The following is a 20514-nucleotide window of genomic DNA, read 5'->3' as shown; positions in this document are numbered from 1 at the left end:
CGCTGGATTCAATTCCGCAGACAGAAGTGATCATCCTCGCAGGGGACTTTAATGCCCATATTGGCGTGGACAGATCTGGTTGGGAAACAACAATGGGCAAGTTTGGCCATGGGAAGATCAATGACAACGGCTTACGTTTGTTGTCCTTTGCCGCATCTAACAACCTGATCATTAGAAACAGCCATTTCCAGCACCCTCAAAAACATCAACTTACATGGCGAAATCCATTGTATAATCACGACCCACCTCAGGGACCGCCAGCAACAGCACTCTCGATCGACCCCCCTGAGGTCTCCATGGTCGATGTTGAGCCTACAGTAGAAGAAGTGAAAGCAGCCATACAATCCCTGAAGAATGGCAGGGCACCAGGAGTGGACCAAGTCACCACAGAAGCGATCAAAGCCGGGGGAGATGTACTGCTTCGCCGACTACACTCACTCCTCAAAACCATCTGGTGCACTGAACAAATTCCGTTAACATGGCGGAAAGCCATTATCGTACCGATCCACAAGAAAGGTGATAACCGGGACTGCAAGAACTACCGTGGCATCAGCCTCCTTTCCATCATCGGAAAGGTCTTTATGAAGATCATCCAGTCAAGACTGCAAAAACATCGCGAGCAAACCAGTCGAGAAGAACAGGCAGGATTTAGACCCGGGCAAGATGCTGTGATCAAATCTTTGCCATTCGTCAGCTGATGGAGGAGAGGATCCAGTGTGGACAGCGAACCGTCATTGTTCTCATTGACTTTAAGTCTGCTTTCGACTGTGTCCACCGGCCTGCCTTATGGAAACTACTAAAGGTTGAACATGTACCTCGAAAAGTCATCACACTCCTCCAAACTGCATACAACGGTTTAACCAGCCAGGTGCGCATCCAGAACGATTTATCTGAGGAATTTACCATCCAAACTGGAGTCCGCCAAGGGGATGTAGCCTCCCCGTTGCTTTTCAACATCGTGGTCGACGCCATTATGAGGCAAGCATTCAGAAACAGACAGGGCATACAATATGACAAGGATCACTATGTGACTGACCAGATGTTTGCTGATGATAGTGCTATCCTTGCCGGTAACGACGCTGAAGCCACGGACATCCTCTACGACATTGCCCGCATTGCCCGGCCATACGGTTTGAAGATCAATGCTGGTAAGACAAAGGCCCTGACAACAGATGGGTCGCAAGCCACCATCTATCTCGAAGGCGTCCAGATCGAGCAAGTGCAGGACTTTAAATACCTTGGGTCGCTGGTCCAGGAGAAGAAAGTTGCATCCACCATGGAAATCCACAGCAGAATTGGACAGGCGGCCACTGCGTTCGCCTCGCTCAAATGGTGTCTGTGGAAGAGGACCAACATTTCCACAAAGACTAAAATCCGACTCTTCCGGACTTTGATCCTGCCCATTCTTCTTTACGGATCGGAAACATGGATTTGTCTCAAGTTAGATTTGAACAAACTTGAGGTATTCCAAATGCGATGCCTGCGGCAGATCTTGGGCATCTCTCTTCGCGACCGCATCACTAATGATACCATCCGCGCCAGATGCCAACAGCAACCAACCATTGCCGACCAAATCCAGAAGCGAAGGCTCAGATGGTTTGGCCACGTATGTAGAATGGGCACGAACAGAATACCATCCACACTCCTTTGGAGACAACGACCCACCCAATGGAGCATCCAACGGACCGCGCCTAGGAAAACGTGGGCCAAGCAAGTGGAAGATGACTTGAAGAGCCGACGTCTCGACCTTAACCAGGCCAGGACTGAAGCCATGGATCGTAAGGTATGGAAGAACATCACAGAGCAAGTCCGAAACCCTGCGGCACCTACAGCAGCATACTGGTTGCGTGGCCAACCGCTTCCCCCAGCTGCCAGCTAAGGACCAAAGAAGAAGAAGAAGAAGAATAGCATAACTCCACCTCCCTTCCTATCCTGTCTATCCTTTCTGTAGACATTGTACTCCCCAAATTCCAGTTCTGCATTCCTTATATCTGTATGACACCACGTCTCTGATATCCCAACAATATCCGCCTTTGATGCTTTGAGCAATACCTCAAATTCATCAAATTTATTTACCAAACTCCTAGAATTGGTGTTCACGCAAGTATACATGCACCTGTTCTTTTTCTTAGCTACCCTAACACAACCCATGTATTTACTTGTACCCCAATGACTCCCAGCAGTCTCTGAAATATCCTGCATCTTATTTTCCAGGCTGCTGCTCATTCCAATAGAAGCAGTGCAAGAATCACTTTCACCTCTGCCAGTGGCTACTGTTAATCTATTAGTCCTTGTATCCCCCCAATCTAGCAGTTTTCCGACCCATCTAACATTGCCTCGATAGCATCAGCAAATATTCTTGCACCCTTTCTATTTAAGTGTATCCCATCCCTGTAGAAGCAGTCTCTCCTGTTAACAAGTACAGACCAGGCTGGAAAAAATTCTACCCCCTTGACCCTTGCACAATCTTTCCAGGGCCGAATTGATCGACAGGGCTCTCATCATATACTCCCTCCTATTGTGTCTGGGCAGAATTGTAGACACTTTCAAATTCAACCCTAATTCACGGCTTTTTTTCAACAGTGACCTGTACTTGTTAAGTAATTCCGCTGGTCTCCTACTCTTAATATCATTAGTGCCAACGTGTACAACTATATCACCTTTTGCGACTTCAACCACATTGTGTTCATTTACACATTCAGAAGAAATATGAGTGCTGGGAACTGTACCAGTCTCACACAGTTTGGCGTTAACACTAGTAAATGCTCTTGGATCTGGTATTCTGTGGTTAAGACAGTATTCTCTACAAGCAGCAGTAGCACTTCCACAACAAAAACTGTATATAAATGCCATATCGTCATAATCAGCATGTGTGAAGATGTGCAGCATTCTTATCAACACTTCTAATACTAAACAGTGTCAGGTTATAACTGCTTCTTGGTCACATCTCATTCAGGGAGCTGTGTGCACCAGTTTCAAACAGCTGTATCTCCATATCCACTGAGAATTGTACATATGTTTATATGAACTTTTTTACTCAGAATAATCGATACTATAATCTCCCAAAATATTTACTATTCCTCCTGAATCATTCTGTATATAACGTAACTAAAATGGGGAACACTGATTTCTTTTATAATCAGTTTAGCAAGCATAGTTATTTTATTTCTTGTAATCAAGAAATAAAATAACCTTGTAATCAAGAAATAAAATAACCTTGTAATCAAGAAATAAAAATAAACTTGTAAATTTATTTCTTGTAAGCAAGAAATAAAATAACCTCCACGATTCAATTTTAAGTTTGCATGCAGAAGTTTGTAAGCTGGAGATTGTGTGAAGTTCATCATTAACTTTGTTTCACTACTTTAAGAGCCACTACTCAACTACTTCCATTTCTTTATTTTCTTAGAAGGAGCCAAAGACCAAATAAAGGATACCATGCATCACTAACATTTAGTAGCAGCAGTTTTATTATCAAAAAAAAAAAAAAAAAAAAAAAAAACTATTCTCTCATCTATCTTAATTCAATGCACAGCACTGCAGAATGAGAGAAACTGAAGTACAAATACAAATCATACCCTAAGGGAAAATTATCCATTTATGTACACAGCACATTTTTTAAACAAACACAGATTTTTAACAATTCTATTTTTACAATTAAAAAAATAATTAACGATAGAGATACACTTTGAAATTGAAGATAATACTGGACACATACAAATTCACACTGACATAATTCTAATACATATTTTGATATTTAAATTTAAGGGGAAATGATAAACTGCATGCAGCAACATGCCTGCTATTAGATTAAATATAGTAAAACCTTTTACACTCATGAAGCCATTACATTTGGTATACTATGGTTAGTTTAAATGTGTAGCAGAATTTTCTTCACATGGTTGAACACTAGCTGATGACACAGTTCTGAAAACTTGCCAACAAGTTTTCAGAACTGTGTGTTTTGTGTTTTCTTGCCAACAAGTGAATGCAAAAAAAAAAAAAAAGATCAAGGCATTAATAATGGCAACAAAAAGGAAGGGGGGAGAAAAACTAAATTAAGAGTAGGGAGAATGTACAGAAGGAATACGAATACTCTGTGCAATTATTTAATTTAGAAAAATTTCTGGTTATAACAAATTTAGCAGTGCCCTCTTGATGGGGCACCTCCACAGCCAGGTGGGAAGGAGTAGCAGTGCGTAGCACACGCTTCTTGATTAGACCGGGGTTCAAGCCCGTCACCACCAAATACGGAGGATGCGGAAAGGTCAGGGAATGACCACCGCATATTCACGGAGCAATATGGCCTTAGTTGCTAATGCTCCTAAAACCAAATAACAAATAACATAACTAACCCTCTTGATGGGACCAAGGCCAAACTGTATGAAATATCACTATAAATGGAAGCACATAGACCAACCTCAAAATTTGACCATTAGTGTGAAACAAAATAAATTGAAGACAAACAACCATTGAGCCCCCAATCTCATCGGAAGGCCACAAGATTAACAATGGTCATGGAATCATTACATTTCAATCATTAAACAAATCAATCTATTACCGACGTGATGGATAAACTAATCAGCCCATCAATGTTATAATTTCACACTGTTACTCAAAGCTATTGCATTGATGGACTGATTATTTTATCTTTTGGGTTGAATTGATTGATTTATTTAACAAACAAAAGGCAGTGATTCAATAGTGACTGTAGTATTGTGGCCTTCCAATGCAATGGGACTCAATGGTTCTCAGTCTTTATTTTGTTTCACACTAATAGTCAAATATTGTGGTTGGTTTCTGTCCTTCCATTTATAGTGATATTTCATGCAATTCAGTATTAGTCCCATTATTAGAACACCACTAAATGTGTTCTAATTGGTAATTTATTTAAATTAAATGAATTCAGACTATTCCTTCTGTGCACACTCCCTAATCTTAATTTAATTATCCCCATTTGTTACTATTATTAAATGCTAATTTAATTAAATTAAGCATTTTGAAGAGATAAGCTTCATTTTTTTTTTATAATTTTTAATATTATTTAAACAACTTCAAAACAGTTAATTAAGGTTAAAATTTTAAAAAAAAATTCTCTTCATTTCTGTTCTCCTCTTAACGGCTGTATTGAAGCTTAGTATTTCATAAGGATTTCTTTGTATTCAAGAAAAATAATATGGGCTCTGATACAGCCATTATCACATGAATATAAGTAATTTTTTTTTTACATAAATCATATTTTTATAAAAAACATACTTCAGTCCAACAGCTGGGCTTTCATCAATAACTGCAATTCCTTGGGCATCAGCTTGTTCCATTATTTCTTCGGCATATGGGTAATGAGAAGTTCGAAAACTATTAGCTCCAATCCATTTGATCAAGTTGAAATTTTTAAGAATTAATGGATTATCCACACCTTTGCCACGAATCTATTAAAATATGGATCATTACTTCAGCAGACAATTCAGGCAAATTAATACAAGCATGATAATTTATAATAACATAAATTCATATTTATTTTTAAAATAGTCAAAAATTATGCATTTCTTCAGAACCCTACATATCTAGGTGGTAGTAATTTGATGAGGTTTTATATTATATGGAGGTGATTAAAATGAAACTTAAAATTCATCTTAAGTAATATAATAAATTAAAAAAAATAAAACTCATTAATTCCTTCAATTTAAGTGTAGATCAGGACTCAGAATTGCCACAAGTTTAAATTTGTACAAATGTCATTAAGATTTCTAATTAATAATATTACACTAATTAAGATATTACACTAATTAAGATATAAGTGTAAACAGAAAAGGACTCAGAGCAGAACTCTGATATAAACCTATCTTCACTAAAAACTCATTGGTCTCTCCACAAATACTCCTTCTCTAGTAACTTATGTAAACTCTAGAAGGAAGGGAGGATGAATCAAATTGGCCTACTCGATATTGATGGTTCGAATGTTGATGATGCTCAGGTTGCTGACAAATTGGATGAGCATTTTGCATCTACATTCACATGATGAATTCTTTGGGGAAGGGAATATCAGAAGTTTATCAAGCTCTAACAGAAAACAAAATGATGCTATAACAACTAAGAAGAAAGTGGAAGAGAAATTGTTGAAGTTAATTAAACAAAGGAACCTGGAATGGATGAGATCTATCCAGTTACATTAAAGAAGGTGCTGAAGGAAGTAAGCAAACCCTCAGCCATAACTATGAGAGCATGCTTGAATTCAGAGGAGATCCCACCACACTGGAGATGCACAAATGTATTCCCAATTCACAAAGGAGGATCAAAGAGTGACACAAGTAATTACAGACCTGTTAGTTTAACCCCATTCCAGGGAGAATTATAGAGTCACTGGTAAAAGAAATAATGCAGGATCAATTGGACAAGGCCACAATCATACTTCAAACACAGCATGGGTTTGTTAAGTCGAAATCTTGTTTGACCAATTTGATTCGATATTAGGATGTGGTCACAAAGGAACTGGATGCAAAAAAATAATTTTGTAAAAGAAATAATGCAGGTAAAAGAAATAATGCAGGATCAATTGGACAAGGCCACAATCATACTTCAAACACAGCATGGGTTTGTTAAATCGAAATCTTGTTTGACCAATTTGATTCGATATTAGGATGTGGTCACAAAGGAACTGGATGCAAAAAAATAATTTTGATATCATATACTTGGATTTCAGGAAAGCGTTTGATACTGTTGCATATTAAAGACTGCTAAACATTAAAGGAAAGTTGATGTTGTGGATAAAGGGATGGTTGAGTGAGAGAAGACAAATAGTGGTAATCAATGGACACTGCTCTTTGGACCCTTTGATAAAGCTCAAAGTCTTTTTTCTAATGAGTTTCTCCATACTTAAACACAGTATTACAAATGTGATCTTACAATTGCTTTATACAGTGGGGTTATGATCTCCCTACCTCTAGAGGATAAGCTTCGATAAATCATTGATAGGACACCATGGGCTTTCCTGGCTGTCTCTTTACGCTGTTCAGAAAACTTCATATCTGCCATGAAGTGGGAGTTACTCAAAGAGGTAACTACCATTAGGGGTAAAGGGAAGGGGTATTGCTTTCGTAAAGGCGACTACAATGGACTGAGACAGTATTTAAATTCTATACAGTGGGATCAACTGATGATATTGCCAACAGCAAATTCAAAATGGGAAGCATTCAAAGAACTTATCGTGGAAGCTACTAGGCTTTACATACCAACTAAGAAATATTGTTCAAGGTTTAGGCCTAAATGGTTGTCAGATGAACTAATGAGGCATATGGCAGAGAAGAAAAATGCATGGGATACATACAAATTAACACGTGACACGGACGCCTATGATAGATACAAGTTGATCTGTTGTTGTTGTTATTATTTGGTTTTTAGGAGCATTAGCAACTAAGGCCATATTGCTCCGGGATATGCGGTGGTCATTCCTTGACCTTTCCGCATCCTCCGTATTTGGTGGTGACGGGCTCGAACCCCGGTCTAATCAAGAAGCGTGTGCTACGCACTGCTGCTCCTTCCCACCTGGCTACGGAGGCGCCAGTTGATCTGTAACCAAGTTACAAAGGAGGTTAGGCAGGCGAAGGCAGATTACGAGAGATCCTTGGCAAGGGATGCGAAGAAAAACAGCAAAGAGTTCTTTACTTATGTAAACTCTAGAAGGAAGGGGATGAATCAGATTGGTCCACTTGAGATCGATGGGTCAACTGTTGATGACCCTGCTCGGGTAGCTAACAAACTAAATGAATATTTTGCATCGACATTCACACATGAGGAGTTATTCAGCGAGGGGAATGCCAGAGGTGTATTCAACTCTAGCAGTAAGCTAGAGAATCTTGTAATAACTGAGAGCAAAGTGGAGGAGAAATTGTTGAAGATAAACACAAGAAAGGCACCTGGGGTGGATGGGATCTATCCAGTTATATTAAAGGAGGCAGCAAAGGAGGTAAGCAAACCCTTAGCCATAATTATGAGAGCTTCCTTGGACTCAGGGGAGGTACCCATTGACTGGAGATGTGCAAATGTGACCCCAATTCACAAAGGGGGATCAAAGGCTGACACAAGTAATTATAGACCTGTGAGTTTAACTTCTGTTCCCGGAAAATTAATGGAGGCACTGGTGAAAGAAGCACTGCAGGATCATCTAGACAAGACTTCAGTTATAGCTAGGACACAGCATGGTTTTGTTAAGGGGAAGTCTTGCCTGACCAATTTGATTGGATACTATGATGCAGTCACAAAAGAACTGGATGCAGGGAATAACTTTGATATTATATACTTGGATCTTAGAAAGGCTTTTGATACTGTTGCACATGGAAGACTGCTGCACAAATTGGAGCAGTGTGGCATTGGAGGCAAGTTGCTGCTCTGGATAAAGGGGTGGTTGAGGGGGAGAAGACAGAGAGTGGTAATCAATGGACACTGCTCATCGTGGACTAATGTTATTAGTGGAGTCCCTCAGGGTTCAGTATTGGGGCCTTTATTGTTTTCTGTATTTATAAATGATATTGATGATGGTATATCAGGCTTAATGTCCAAGTTTGCAGATGATACGAAGGTTGGCAGGGTTGTCAAGGACACTACTGACACTATGCTGCTGCAACAGGATTTGGAAAGGTTGAGCAGATGGGCTTCGAGGTGGCAAATGAAGTTTAACATTGACAAATGTAAAGTACTACATATGGGAAACAGCAACCCCAGAGCAACGTATCAACTCTGTGGTACTACACTGACAGTGGTAGAGAATGAAAGGGACCTGGGGGTGGTGGTGCAGGCAGATATGAAGTTCTCTGAGCAGTGCAGACGAGCTGCAAGAGTAGCTCATGGTGTATTGTCAATGATATATAGGAATTTTTCTAGCAGGGATAAGGAGGTGATTATTCCCTTGTATAAGGCAATGGTCAGGCCACACCTAGAGTACTGTATACAGGCCTGGAGGCCTCATTTCAGGAAGGATGTAGAGCTGCTGGAACGAGTACAGAGAAGGGCAACTAGATTGGTGAATGGGACAAAGGGGTTCTCTTACGAAGAAAGGCTTAAGTTTTGCAAATTACAGTGTCTGGAAACTAGGCACCAGCGGGGTGATCTGATAGAGGTGCACAAAGCCTTGAATGGTTTGAGCATGCTCAATGCTGATGGGATTCTTCCTCTAGCTCAGAAAAATCACCTGAGAGGGCATAAATTCAAATTGAGGAAAGACAGATGTAGGATAGATGTGCGGAAATTTGCCTTTAGCCAGCGGGTGGTTGGTGGGTGGAACAGACTTCCATCCCTTGTCGTGGAAGTTGATAGCCTAAATAAGTTTAAGGCTCAGCTGGACAGGTATTTCGAACGAACAGAGGGGTGAAGTGGAAGTGGTTATTTTTATTTATTTATGTTACTTTTTTTTTTTTTTTTTTTTTTTGGCTGATGCTGCATAAGCTTGCTTTCTTGCATCAAATGCCTCTACTAATGCTAATGCTAATGCTAATGCTAATATTGTGATTTCCAGATTGCTTTCCACTTACACTGTTTTTAATTTAACCTCCAAGTGTATAATTTACTTGTGGGTTATGGCACCTCCATAGCCAGGTGGGCAGGAGCAGCAGTGCATTGCACATGCTTCTTGATTAGACCTGGGTTCGAGCCCGTGACCACCAACTACGGAGGATGTGGAAAGGTCAGGGAATGACCACCGTATATCCCCAGAGCAATATGGCCTTAGTTGCTAATGCTCCTAATAACAAACAAACAAAACTTGTGGGTTGCTATTCTCTAAGTATAAGACCTTGCATTTTTGGGCTCTAAAACATAGCTGCCACTTCTCTGATCATCTTTGAAGTCTGTTCAAGTCATTCTGAAGGAGTGCTGCTTGGCACTGATAATTAACAATTCTGGCAATTTTAACATCATCTGCAAATTTTGACATCACGCCTTCTATCCCTTCATCGATAGGGCGCCTCCGTAGCCAGGTGGGAAGGAGCAGCAGCAGTATGTAGCACACGCTTCTTGATTAGACTGGGGATTCGAGCCCGTCACCACCAAATATGGAGGATGCGGAAAGGTCAGGGAACGACCACCGCATATCCCGGAGCAATATGGCCTTAGTTGCTAATGCTCCTAAAAACCAAATAAACAAACCTTCATCGATATCATTAATGAAAATGATAAACAACAGTGGTCCAAGAACCAATCCTAAAGGAATCCACTCCTGACATTACACCAATCTGAAGAATATCCATTAATCACAACCTTCTGCTGTGCAACCACCCAGAAATCCATCTTAGAATCTTACCAGTAATTCCAACCTGTTCAAGCTTATATACAGTAACCTCTCATGAGGGACTGAGTCAAATGCTTTGCTAAAATCCAAAGAAACTATGATGAAATTGTTCCCTAAATCCAGCTCATGAGTAACTGTGTCAAAATAGCCTACTAAGTTAGTTAAGCATGATTTTCTCTTAACAAAGCAAAGCCACATTGTGTGTCCTTCAGAATGTCATATCCATCTAAATATCCCTGGATTGCACTCTTAATCATTGCCTCTAAGATTTTTCCTACCACTGAAGACTGAAGTCAAAACTAACTTTAGTTACCAACTTAACTCTTAGAACCACTTTTATGCACTGGAAATACATTGGCACTTCTCCAATCCAAAGGAATCTCCCCTGAGGCCAAAGATGACCTCATAACTGACTTGGTTCAGTACACTCCCTTGAACTCTCCCTCAAAACTACAGGATATATGCCATCAACTCCAGAAGCCTTACATGCCTTTATGCTCAAAGGTTTTTTTTAATAAACAATCACCTGTAATTATGACATCACTAATTTCATAAAGCTCTGCTTCACTCCCACAGCTTCTTCTCAGCATAAAGGGTCCTTTGTCAGTAAAGACCAATGCAAAGTACCTATTCAATTCATCAGCAACATCAGCTGGGTTATCTAAGACTTTCCCATGCCGAGTGCACAAGGGTCAATCTGATTAGCTTTCTTCTTTGTTGTATTCATGTACATGAAAAATTCCTTGTCCCCATTTTTTGCTCATTTAACCAATGCTTTCTCATATACATCCTTGGCCTACCTGACCTTATTTGTGGAACAATTACAAATCAACTTGTACCTGTTAGCATTAGTAGAGGCATACGATGCAAGAAAGCAAGCTTATGCAGCATCAGCCAAAAAAAAAAAAAAACCCTTCCACTTCACCCCTCCGTTCGTTCGAAATATCTGTCCAGCTGAGCCTTAAATTTATTTAGGCTATCAACTTCCATAACAAGGGATGGAAGCCTGTTCCACCAACCAACTACCCGCTGGCTAAAGGAAAATTTCCACACATCTATCCTACATCTGTCTTTCCTCAATTTGAATTTATGCCCTCTCAGGTGATTATTCTGAGCAAGAGGCAGTATCCCATCAGCATTGAGCATGCTCAAACCATTCAAGGCTTTGTACACCTCTATCAGATCACCTCGCCGGTGCCTAGTCTCCAGACACTGTAATTTGCAAAACTTAAGCCTTTCTTCGTAAGAGCAACCCTTTGTTCCATTCACTAACCTTGTTGCCCTTCTCTGTACTTGTTCCAGCAGCTCTACATCCTTCTTGAAATGAGGCCTCCAGACCTGTATACAGTACTCCAGATGTGGCCTGACCATTGCCTTGTATAATGAGATAATCACCTCCCTGTCCCTGCTAGCAAAATTCCTATATATCATTGACAAGACTCCATGACCTGCCTGTTTTAGGCTTCAGAACTTTTTATTGCTCTTTAACTGTCCCATGCTGTCTTTTTCTGCTCTATTTGACCAGCCAGCTCTGCAGTCATCCATTTAAGCATCCTCCTCCTGCAATATTTTCTTAAAAATATGTATGTGTTCATGACTTCTGTGATTTTTACTTTAAAAGTATTTCATAATTCAAATGTATTCACCATCCCTTAGCAATCTGCCCAATTCACAGATGCCATGCAGTCTTAAATTGGGCAGATTTCCGAGGGATGGTGGTTTTAACTACTGCAACATCTTTCTTCATCTGCTGCCTGACGATTGCATGATCACTTCCTGACAATTGTTTCTGTACTTTAAACCTTGTGATGTCATCTGATTCATTAGTAATGACGAGGTCAAGAATATTCTCACCCCCAGTACTTTCTCTAACATGCTGGTAAAATAATAATCATATAGTTTATTTTAAAAAGTTTTTCCCCATGGTGAATTCCCCCTCCCACTTATTCCAATCAATCTGTGGCAGATTAAAGTCACTCATAATAAGACATTCATGTTTGCTTGCCTATTTCATCTGCATGGAAAGACTCTCGTCATATTCTTCGCAATTTTCTGGTCTGTAGATTACCCCACTCTCACTGTTCATTTGCTTCCAACTAACTCACACCACACAGATTCTATGGTGGCAGATGCAACTTCAGACTCATCAAAAGCTCTTTTCATGCTCAGGTTGCTTTTTAAAGGAATCATGATCCCTCCACTCCTATCTTCCCTATTTTTCCTAAATGCATTATATAGAACCCCGGGGGCTCACATCTGGTGAGTATGGGCTTGGCACACCCAGGGTCCTGAGCTGGATATCATCCTTCTTCTCTTTCTTGGTGATTCCCTTCTACTTCTCTCTCTCTCTCTCAGGGTAACTCGGGAGCTTTTTTTTTTCCTGGTGCAGCATAAGCCTCAGGCTTCCTTGCATCATATGGCTATTAATAATAATAATAATAATAATAATACCATAGTGGAACTCATCATCACCAATTTCCAGGTGCCACCACATTTCTGTTATCCCTAATATATCAGCATTAGATGTCCTAACCAAGAGTTCAAATTCAGCCATTTTATTAACAACAATCTTGATATTACTGTAGATACAGTTGAGACTAAGTAATCTTCTATAGTTTACTAGGGGCTCACATCTGGTGATATGGGCTTGGCACACCCAGGATCCTGAGCTGGATATCATCATTCTTCTCTTTCTTGGTGATTTCCTTCTACTCCTCTCTCTCTCTCTCTCTCTCTCTCTCTCTCTCACACAAAATTTTTTTTTTTTGGCTGCAGCATAAGCCTCAGGCTTCCTTGCACCATATGGCTAATAATAATAATCCTGGAAAACTCCTTGAAATTATGCAGGTTTGTATCTGAAGCTATATCTTCCCCCTCATTTGAAAAGTTGCTACCCTCAGAACATCTTATTAACATCAGCTACTGTGGCAACAAACAAGAATTCATGAGGTGAATGTAAGCATTACTTTGACCCATATCATCAGATAAATGTGGATCTAAATTACCCTTTCCCCCCCTAACTAGTAGTTTCCCTGAACCCTTATAGTATCCTCAATGATACCAGCAAGAATCCTTGCACCACCTTTGTTCAAATGTATACCATCTCTACAAAATAGATTCCTTCTACTTACAAATGCAGGCCATGATGATAAAATTATCCCCCCCTGGAGCCTTGTAGATTCCCTCAAGTCTCGAGTTAATCCACAAGGCTTTCAGCATATAATCACTCCTATCATGTTTGCATTTTGCAGACACATACATTCTGATCTAATTCACAACATTTTTTCAGCATAATCCTACATTTAACTAACAGATGATTAGGTAGTATACGTTTCATATCGTTAGTCCCCACATGAATAACAATTTTCTCTTTACTTGCCTTAAAATCTGATAATCTGTTGGTAATATTATTAATTGTTGCTTCTGGCAAATACACACTGGCTCTGGACCACCTATCTTTATTACAAAAAACGTTACCCATTTCCCTGATAATAGAGTCTCCCAATAAAACTAGATCACTTTCAACCAGAGCAGTCTGCACTTGGGACCTGAATTAGGGGTGCATCACTTGGCAGGTCAGAATATACTTGAGTCCCTAACAAGCTCCCAGTTACATTTGTTTCTAGGGAAAGCACTCGTTTCTTCAGTGACTAAAATTCTTCTCGTAACGCACTACGCTATAATTTGAGATTGGTACACACCTTTATTTCAGCTGCAAAGAAAAGAATCACCAGATGAGCTGGGTTTGTCTACTAAACCAGCCTTAGAATACATACCACAGGCTATACAAACAATGAAGCCGTGACTCACACTGGAAATGCCCACAGGCGTTTCCATTTGAGCCCCAGTGTCCTCTAACTTTGTATTGTATTGTAAGTGAATCTTGTAGCATCCATAATTTAAGTGAAATTTGAAATTTAGCAAGATTACAAAATTTAAATTTACAATATATTACAGAATTTATGTTAACAATATATTACAGAATTTATGTTAACAATATATTACAGAATTTATGTTAACAATATATTACAGAATTTATGTTAACAATATATTACAGAATTTATGTTAACAATATATTACAGAATTTATGTTAACAATATATTACAGAAATTAAACTGTTGACAAAATATTAAAGAAATTAAACTGTTGACAAAACTTAAGTCACTAAAGATGGTTTTTTTTTTTTTTTTTTTTAGGAGCATTAGCAACTAAGGCCATATTGCTCCGAGAATATGCGGTGGTCATTCCCTGACCTTTCCGCATCCTCCGTATTTGGTGGTGACGGGCTCGAACCCCGGTCTAATCAAGAAGCGTGTGCTACGCACTGCTGCTCCTTCCCACCTGGCTACGGAGGCGCCTGTGTTACTAAAGAAGTTAAATTTAAGCTACCGAACGAAAGTTAAAGTTCCCACCAAAATATCAGTAACAAAGGCTATCTGAATATTAAGCTGTAGCTTTCCAAATACTTTACAAATTTAAACTTACAATACACTATGGAATTTAAATTAACAGAGTATTACAGAAATTATACTGCTGACAAAACTTTTAACCACTAGTGAAATTAAATTTAAGCTACCCAGCAAAAATTACATAGTTCCCACCAAAATATTGATAGCAAAAGCTATCTGAATATTAAGCTGTAGCTTTCCAAATACTTATCCAAATAAAAAATAAACTAACCTACATGACTATAGGAATTGAAACTATATATTAACTACAGTTTAGTATATTAATATAAAAAAAAAACCCTTAAATTGTTTCAAATACTAACCTGAAATAAAGAGCTTCAGAAATATGCAGGCACATGCTGTAGCCTCAATCCCAAAATATGCTAACTGCACCTTCATACATATCTAGAATAATTCCGATATCTTGAATGTACTAAGGATACATCAGAATTACAATAACACTTTTCTTGGAACTGTATTGTAAGTGCTTTCCTGGTTAATAAAAACCAAGTACAAATCCTTTCTTTTCTCTCTGTACTTTTCCATCATTGTCTCATACAAACTACTGGTTTCATGGTTGATCTAAGTCAGTGGTTTTTGATCAGGGTGCCACAACAACATTACAGGGGTACCACATAATTTGGGTTTAAATTATTTAAACTTATTTATTTTTTATTTATATATTTATTTCATTATAAAAAGCTGTACAGTATGTTTTTAATTTTGTCATGATCTATAATTGATGTTTATTTAGTACCTCTATATAAAGAATAACATTATTATTATATATATAATTTGTATTATGAATTGAAATTTTGTTCACAGTAGAATGTTTAATGTATATATATATATTAATACCTAATGATTTTGTTTAATCATTAGGTATTAATAATTTTACTTTACAGCTTCTTCACCTCCAAATTGGCTTTGCAATTCAGCCCATTATTTTCTTAATTCATCATAACTTTTAGGATATTAACATTCTTTCACCTTTTTCAAATCTACATTACTTCTTTTTTCTACTATCCTTACCCTTCTAGTTCTTGGCACTTTGTGTAATTTTCACCTCCATCTATGCAAACTTTATCAAACTTATCTATTCTTACATGTTTATATACTTTTGCATCCTTTACTCCTGCTTTGCACATTTTGGTGCATTTGTCATACCTTGCTTATTAATTTTTTTTTGTTCTTTTATTTTTCCATCAGCTGTAAACTTTGACTTTAAAATTACATTTAATATTCATTTAAGTTTTAGCCATCTGCAGCTTAGCATGAGGCTATTCTTTTTAATGGATTTAACTTTTGCACATCTTGCTATATTCAATTTAAATCTTCCACACAACATGAGTAAAAAACCAGATAAGAAAACGGTGAGTCAGCACTGTGTTGCTAGAAAACATGCTGTGTTCTATCCATCTCCTGAGGATGGTCTGCTAAATCTTTCACAGGAGAACCATACTTTTGGTCCTGACCTAAATTCTATTCTTTTAAATCCGGACACAATAAGCATATTCCAAATCAGATACTGTCCTTCTCCAAATGCCATGATAAATGTTGTCTGACCTGTCCCTCTATGAGCAACCTCGAAATTAACCATAGCACAAATTCCCTACCTTTTTGCAAAACTACAAATGTCATCTTTCTACTTACCTGTAAAATTTGCAATACTAATTATGTAGGACAAACATCAAACTCCCTAAATATCAGAATTAATGGGCATAGGTCAAAAAGTAATAACCTGTCCATAAGTAAAAACAACAACACAGATTTGGAACTAATACACTTTCACCACCACAATTTCAGTAATGCTATCATAAAAATCTTAGCTGTCATTGAAAATAGCCTCACATATGAATATTATGAAAACATTTATATGTGCATTCACAAATCCCTATATCCACATGGACTAAACAAATTCTTCAATTTAGTAATATTTGAGCCTGCATAATTTAGTCATATTATGCAGGCTCAAAAACACAGACACTCAACATGGCAACAAAAAAGCATAATCCATACAAAAATATAAAATTCGATTTTAAAAATATCCTTAGTTCTTGGAACAATACTACCCTTAATCTACCTAAAATAAAATACCGTCATCATCATCATCATCATCATCATCAGCCATTTTCAATCCACTGCAGGATGAAGGCCTCTCCAGCAACTTTCCAGTTCCTTCTGTTTTGAGCACTGGCCATCCATTTACTACTCAAAAACTCATGAATTTCATCTATCCATCTCCGCCTTTGTCTTCCAGGTTTTCTTCTAGCTCCTCTTGGGTACCATTCTGTTATTTTCTTAGTCCATCTGTCATCATGTCTTCGAGCTATGTGTCCTGCCCAAGACCATTTTAGTTCTTTAGTTTTGATAAGAATGTCCTTTACTTGAGTTTGCTGCCTAATCCATGTGTTTCTCTTCTTATCTAACAGTCTGATTCCCAATATAATTCGTTCCATTCTTCGCTGTGTAGTTCTTAGCTTCTCTTCCATTCTTTTGGTGAGTGCCCAAGTTTCACTTCCATAAGTCATGGTGGGAAGTATACATTGGTTCATTATTTTACGTTTCAGACAAACTGGGATATTGCTCTTCAGTATGTGACTATATTTCCTGAATGCTATCCATCCAAAATTTATTCTTCTCTTGGTTTCCAGCCATTTATCATTATTACAGCTAATAACTTGTCCCAGATAAGTATATGACTCCACCTTTTCAATTACTGCTCCTTCAATCATTATTTCCCTTTCCGTGGCATACTTGTTCATCATTACTTTTGTTTTAGCCATATTCATCTTTAGTCCAAAATCCTTACTAACTGTGCATAACTGATTAAGATTTTCCTCTAATTCTTTGGGATCGTGGCTTATGACCACAATGTCATCTGCAAATCGTAAATGGTTTAGGTACTCTCCATTCACATTGACTCCTTTCTGCGACCAGTCTAATCTTCTGAAAGCTTCCTCAAGGGCAGCAGTAAACAGCTTCGGAGATATTGTGTCTCCTTGTCGAACTCCTTTCTCGATTTTAAATTTCCTACTGTCTTTGTCTAGTCTAATAAAGGATGTAGCACTCTCATATATTTTCTTCAAAATCATAATATATGGAGTATCTATGCCTTGTCTTTCCAGTGCCCGAAACATTGCCGTACTTCCGTACCGTACTTCCTTCTTAACCGTACTTCCTTCTTAACATCAAAAAATCTATTCTTAAAGCTTTAGTTTCATTCTATCAAAAATTAGTGTTCAGTAATATCCAACTTAAGCACATTATACAAGACACTGGTCTCTACAGAACTAGCAATACTGCAACTCATTGCATTGAATTTTGCAATATCAAATTTGCACAAAAACGATTCGACAAAATACTTTGATCCATCACAAAGGTACATTGTTCTAACCCTTTGTTAATTCACCTGACAACTCAATTAACTTGCCAGTTGTAAGTATTTTGGCTACATCTGCTTTATCTTCATCACTTTCATTGTTTTCATCAGGATTTCGAAAAATGTCTATAATTTCAGTCAGTATTGTGATAAACAGCAAGTGTTTCTTTGTCAACATCTATCCACTCGCTTTTTCTTCATTTAGCCTATTTGCTAGATCCTTGGCAATGGGCCCCATAACATATTTTGCACACTAAAGCAACTCATGAACAACCTCTTTCTCCTTTGATGCGTGAAATCCTGTAAAATAATTTTCAAAATTTTCATCTAGTGAATTATAAAACATCAAGGCAGACCACAACTTATGCCTGCCAGCCTTTAGTGCAATCTTGTACCTTCTCCCAGGAACTAGAAATGAACCAAAACACATCTTTCAAGTTAAATTTTTTAATAAATATTTCTATAGACTTGCCAGTGTTAACCACATCTAACATACATTTCATGAAAAATGACTGATACTTAGACTTCACAGAGCACAGTATTCCTTGGTCTTGGTGTTGGATAAACGATGTACAATTTGGTGGTAAAATACACTTTATAAACATTTTTGTTATATAAGAATTCAGCTTTGGGGTAACCTGAACAGTTGTCCAGAATAAGAAGAATTTTGCAATCCTCAGGTAGGCCTACAGATGTACTAGCACAAAGAACTTTTCAAACTATTGTAAAATAATCTCTGTGGTAATCCAACCATTTTTATTTGCACAGTATATTACTGGGTAAATTTTAATGCCTTTCAAGGCCCTAGGGCAGTGGTTTTCAACCAGGGTGCCGCAACAACATTCTAGGGATGCCAAGTAATTTGGGTTTAAGTTACTTAAACTTATTATTATTTTTTTAAATTTATATGTTTATTTCATTATAAAAAGGTGTACAGTATCTTTTTAATTTTGTGGTGATCTATAATTGATGTTTACCTATATAAAGAATAAAATTATTATATACTGTATTTATATAATTTGTGTTATGAAATGTGATTTTTTATAATTATATTATTGAAATAACTATCATATAACATATATATTTTTAATATTACATATATATATATATATATATATACATGTTTCCAATAGTTCGATTTTCTTAAATACTGGTTTTTTACATATAGGTATTATTGTTAATACAATACTGGTCTTTAAGCTAGCCTTATCTCGGTTATCTTAATTTCCCATGGCCTATACATATATATATATATATATATATATATATATATATATATATATATATATATATATTATATTTAATAATATATATATATTTGAATAATGGCTTAAAAATACTGGCTTATGTATTATTTTTATATGAATTATCTGTTATATATATAGAGGAATCAGATCTAACAGGAAGAAAACCAAGTAGGGGTGCCTTTATTAAAAAAAGGTTAAATACCACTGCCCTAGGGTATTTACTTTTTTCCGATCACCAGTGGCTTATATTTACATGTGCCTGCAGCATTTGAGCACACTAAGATAGTAACTGTATCCTTTAGATTATTTGAATCCTGTTGGCTCTTCCTCATCTTCTGTTGTTAACTTCCTAGGTGTGCATCACCAATATAATGCAGCTTAATCTGCATTATACACCTGATGAGGACTGAGGTGCTCATCAACTACAAGCTTTGCAAATTCTTACACGTACTTGGCAGCTCCACTATTATTTGCGGATAGTTTTTCTACACACAGGCATTCCAAGAAGATTCTTAAACCTTTGAAATCATCCCTCACTATAGTCACACTCATGTTCTAATTTAAGTTGCTCATGGAACAATTGGGCTAACAACAAGTGTACTCCATCAATCCAACATTGTTGAAACCATTCAATCATGCTCAGTACTCTTACCATCTTTCACAGTTTTTCTAATGCTCATTTGCTTGTTGGAATCTCTGTCTGTATAGAATTTCAATATTTTGTATCTTTGCTTCTTTATATCATAAACAGTTGATGAACAAATACACAGCCTCGACAAGGAAACCCCCTTGATCCAATTTTCTCAACAGTTCTATCTCATCTTGTATTGACACGGACTGGTATTTATGTTTGACACCGCCACTGACACTTGCATCTTTCTTAGACGACATGACTAGGGTTAAATTTAAGCAAAATAATACTAACACAAATACAATGAAACACCAAACTAACTCAACGTTGCACTGGCCACCCACATCACCTGGATGCACAACCTTAGATTTTTGTGCTTCTTATCTAAGAGCATAGCCCCTCTTCCTCCCCCATCCGGTCCTGTCTGTCCTTTCTATATACATTTTATTTGCCATATTCAAATCCTGCATCTCTTATATCTGAGTGACATCCCCGCAATATCTGCATTCGACAACTTGAGTACTTGA

General features: G+C 37.7%; 1 protein-coding gene across 1 annotated transcript in view; it reads right to left on the bottom strand.

Annotated features, from left to right (window-relative positions):
- The window catches only part of LOC150085986 (beta-glucuronidase), a 272855-nt gene that overhangs the window by 134012 nt on the left and 118329 nt on the right, over positions 1-20514 (bottom strand). Inside the window, exon 7 of the mRNA XM_090374318.1 lies at positions 5257-5429. Coding sequence (XP_090230444.1) covers positions 5257-5429 — 173 coding nt within the window. The remainder of the gene's footprint in view (positions 1-5256; positions 5430-20514) is intronic.

This window comes from Mastigoproctus giganteus, chromosome 5 (assembly GCF_048544385.1).
Source record: "Mastigoproctus giganteus isolate SK-2022 chromosome 5, ASM4854438v1, whole genome shotgun sequence".
In the NCBI taxonomy this organism is placed as follows: domain Eukaryota; kingdom Metazoa; phylum Arthropoda; class Arachnida; order Uropygi; family Thelyphonidae; genus Mastigoproctus; species Mastigoproctus giganteus.
This window is presented reverse-complemented; position numbering and strand designations above follow the sequence as displayed.